The 4,758-nt window shown below is 32.9% G+C and overlaps 1 protein-coding gene across 1 annotated transcript; it reads left to right on the top strand.

Annotated features, from left to right (window-relative positions):
* The first annotated feature begins 3,774 nt into the window (after positions 1–3,774).
* LOC124394806 (olfactory receptor 10AG1-like) lies at positions 3,775–4,758 on the top strand. The gene has a single exon (XM_046863272.1). It carries the CDS (start codon positions 3,775–3,777, stop codon positions 4,756–4,758), a length of 984 nt encoding a protein of 327 aa, XP_046719228.1.

Below are 4,758 nucleotides of genomic sequence, written 5' to 3'. Positions count from 1 at the left end.
GGCAAGGAATGTTAGTTATTTCATGAGCCTTTTTAGCATGCCTGCATAGGGCCAGTGTGTCTGTAGGTTTTACATTTACATTTACATTTACATTTAAAGCATTTAGCTGGCGCCCTTGTCCAGAGCAACGAACAAACGTGCTTTGAGTCTCTATCAATGAATGAATCTACACTGGTACACTAAATTACAAACTTAAGATAAATCAGCCTACAACTCTGTTGAGAGGATTTATTTATTTATTTTATTTATTTTTGGGGAATAAAAGACTTGCATTTGCCTAAACAAAATCACACAATCGAAGGTTAATTAAACAGAAACAAATACAAATTAGGAGAGAAACTCTCAAGAAAATACAATAATATTTGTCTTAAAAATAGTGTACTAGGATTTCAAGATTGCTCAATGCAATACAACAAAACTATTGGCTTCCTTTTATAAGGTATCTTCTATGGAAAGTTCAACAATCTGCAACATAGTTGCAACCAGGAAACCAAAGGCAACACATGATTTCATTAGAAGCATTAGGAACAATTTTATCAGCAATTTTCTTACTTCAGCGCATTATTTGTTTATATATTCTCAACTCTATTGAATTTAACAAGCACAGCTGAATTACAGAGCTGTAACAATGACACCGTGTAAAATAAATGGTTTTATGTTTTTTCCAAATTTAGAACAAAGATGTTAAACTTGGTAGTTACAGACATTGGTAAAACAAATTATATTTACTAACCTTGTGAATTGATAGAATTATTTTTGTAATGTAGTTATGACTGTGGCTTTGACATTTTTATAAGCTATGCTGAGTGTAATATATTAATAAATAAAGTGGATCCTAATGTTCTAATATGTGATATTTGATCTTAATGCAAACTTGCACCTTCAAGTTGAGTTCTAGTCAAAAAGTGTATGTACTGTATGGCAATAGTACATAATTGATCAAAGTAAAAAAAAGTGCTATGTATACATTTGAAAAGATAAATAAATAAAATAACATCAGACTAATACAGACATATCACAATAAATAACTGATGATAATGAAAGTACAAATAACATTAATAATATTAATATATATATATATATATATATATATATATATATATATATATATATATATATATATATATATATATATATATATATAATTCATATGCTTATCTGAATTTGAAGTTTATTAATTTTCTGCAGCCAAAGTGTCTGCCTTAATGGATTTATACCATGAAATGAATCTTCTTCTTCTTCTTCTTTACCTCCACCTCTCCAGGCTCTTCTTAACATGCTCCCTACTCTTGCCACAAATCACAATATCATCTGCAAACATCATACTCCATGCAGACTCCTGTCTGACCTCGTCCATCACCACTGCAAACAGGAAAGGGCTCAGAGCCGATCCTTGAAGCAGTCCAACTTCCACCTTGAACCAGTCTGTCATTCCTACTGCACACTTCAATGCTGTCACCCTGTCCTCAAACATGTCCTGCACCAACCTTACATAATGCTCTGCCACAACTGACCTTTTCATACAATACCACAATTCCCCCCTCGGCACGCTGTCGTACAGTTTCTCTAAATCCACAAGCACACAATGCAACTCCTTCTGACCTTCTCTATACTTCATCAACATTCTCAAAGCAAATAATGCGTCTGTGGTGCTCTTTCTCGGCATGAAACCATACTGTTGCTCACAGATGGTCACCTCTTCTCTCAGCCTGGCTTCCACTACTCTTTCCCATAACTTCATGGTGTAACTGATCAACTTTATTCCCTGTAACTACTACAGGTTTCCAATTTGCCGAGTTGGTCTTGCCTCCTCAGTAATTCAATTCTACAAATACATTTTTTATATTTTTTCTTATATTTTGTAAATCCAAATTTAACATAAAATATATGATTTTTGTAAATCTGTATATACTTTTTTAAAAATAAATAACATTTATCTTATTATTCTAATGTAATGTGAAATAATAAGTTGTTCCCAGTCAAAGCAAAGACAGGCCCACTGGGTGAAAGAGGCAATTATCCTAGCCAACAAACATGTTGCCATGGTTTCCCAAAGAGTGTTTCATCCTCATGGGAACTATTGATGGTTTTGACACTAAAACTAACGAGGTAATGACATTTACCGACTCCAGATCTTTTAGGGTCTTATTTTGTCTCTTCTGTGTATGCAGGAATAATCTCTGAACATCTATCACAGTCGCCATAGCTGAGTTTGTTTCTAATGATCTTGTAGAATTAAGGGTAGCCAGGTATTAATTTGGGGTTATGCCTGCCCAAGATGCAAACCAGGATACTGTGTTTTCACTCATGCAATTGCATATTCCTTTAGGTTTGCTGTGAGACTTTCCAGATTCAAATTTTCAAAGACAAACTTAACTGCTGAATGTGCACAGAAGTCTGTACATGAGGTATTGAAACATGGTCAGGGCTCCAAACAAAGTAAAAGAAAGAATCTCCAATTTATATAAAGCAAAAGAAGTAGAAATCCCATTTTCTATATTGACACTTTCCAAGCAGATTAAAGCTCATCTTGGGTGATTCTGCAAACACTTGTTTGCTCTGTAAAGGTCTCTCCTTCCAATTTGCCGAGTTGGTCTTGCCTCCTCAGTAATTCAATTCAGCAAATCCCTATGGAGGCTTATGGGATTTCTCATTGGTTGAAGACACTTTGGCCTGTGCAGCTATGAAGGCCTTGATGCTTTGGGCTTACTCTGTTTGCAATTTGAAAAAAGTATGTTAATGGACATGTTTAGCTAGGAATGAGGTCTCTATGATGGCAGATTCAACCCAGAGTCTTTAGGGGTTTGCTACCATTGGAACAAGCTTTGTTGACTTGATGAGATTTAGGACTTGTGAGGCTGATGTTTTGTTCATTCATTTCATCTTCTAACTACATTAACTATAATAATTAAACAATTTGTTGCAAAATTCACATAGGCTCAAAATTCAGCAGGGTCATGTTCAGGAAAATTGAATTGTGTTGTACAACTTGTACAATATATGACTTTGCTTACTCGTTATATAACTCTGGTTGAATTCATATTTATCCAATTCTAGTCCATGTAACAATGTGGTAAATTATACTTTTAAACTTTGACATACAAACCGATGACTAAGTGTATTATTATTATTTGCATGATTTTGCTAACATACTACCACTCATCTTTAAAACATTTTATTATGCCTCAGCATAAATGACAGCAAAGACATTTATGTTTAATTTTTTATAACATTCATAATATCACATTCACAATTTTTGTTTTTGTTATTGTTATAGTCTCCAATATGTCAAGATTTCCTTCAGGTTCCCAAAATAATAAAAAAATAATAATTGTAACAAGGTCAGTCCTTCCCCCTTGTTCCCAAACAAACAAAAAAAATAATTAACAAGAAAATTGGCCTATAAAAACAGTAGCAGGTGGGTTATATAGCAGCAGCTTCTGAACTTTGTCACATGAGTATACCTTTACATATAATGCTCGTACAAAGGCGGAACATACTGTAATAGAAGTTATTTTACGTATAAGGTAAGGAAAAGTAAAGTGCTACAATAAAATGAACTATTCATAAAATATCAAATTGATTATTTTCACAAATTTACTGTTAAAGCTGTTAATGCTTATTTTTTGCATGTATTCTTTGATAATTGTATACTATAGTGTACATTATAAAAAATTAAATATGATAAATGTGTACTTATTTCATTTATTTATTTAATTATGTCTGTCATTTCAGGCTGGAAAAGACGTGCACAATATTGCAATTAAATCCATCATGAGCGCTTTGAACTCCAGTTTATTACAAAATGAATCTTTTTTTCGTCCAAAATACTTTTTCATCAGTGGATTTTCTGAAATACCTTTTAGTAAATACTACTTTGTTTTCTTAATTGTTGTCTACATGTTCACACTGTGTGGAAATTCAGTTGTTCTTTTAATGATATTAATACACAAAAGTCTGCATATTCCTAAATACATGGGAATCTTTAATTTGGCTCTTTCAGATTTTGGTGAAACAAATGCACTAATTCCTAATCTTGTAAAGACATTTCTTTTTGATTCACAGTACATAGCTTATGATGCTTGTTTGGCTAATATGTTTTTTACTTTTTTCTTTTCTGGTGGACAGTCTTTAACTCTTGTTGTTCTGGCATATGATCGATTTATTGCCATTTGCTTACCTCTGCGGTACCATGCTATTGTAAATAACTCCTTTATGTTTGCAATTTTAACAGCAATATGGGTATTTAATTTTAGCATATTTGGCACAATGGTGATTTTGATTACACGACTTTCGTTCTGTAAAACCAATGAGGTAAAAAGCTTCTTTTGTGACCATGGGCCAGTTTACAAAATTGCTTGTAATAACACCAGCCTGAATATGTTCATGGCAAGATTTTGTATTATAGTTTACCTTTATGTACCATTGACTGCCATAATCTTATCATACATTGGCATTTTTTTGGCCTTAACTAAGATTACAACGTGGAAGGGTCGTCTTAAAGCGTTCAAGACTTGTGGCTCTCATCTGCTGGTAGTAGGAATAATATTTCTTCCGGTATTAAGTACATACCTTGCTGTTATAACATCTTCAATTCATCCTAATGTTAGGATAATTAATACTTCACTATCATTCACAATTCCATCCATGTTAAATCCCATCATTTATGTCTTGAATACTAAGGATTTCAGAAAGGTCCTTGTAAAAATGCTTAAAAAGAATACTCCAGTTAATAAAGTGCATGCTGTAACAAAATGA

This window comes from Silurus meridionalis, chromosome 12, assembly GCF_014805685.1.
Source record: "Silurus meridionalis isolate SWU-2019-XX chromosome 12, ASM1480568v1, whole genome shotgun sequence".
NCBI lineage: Eukaryota > Metazoa > Chordata > Actinopteri > Siluriformes > Siluridae > Silurus > Silurus meridionalis.
The sequence above is the reverse complement of the archived record's forward strand: the minus strand, read 5'-3'. Positions and strand labels throughout refer to the sequence as shown.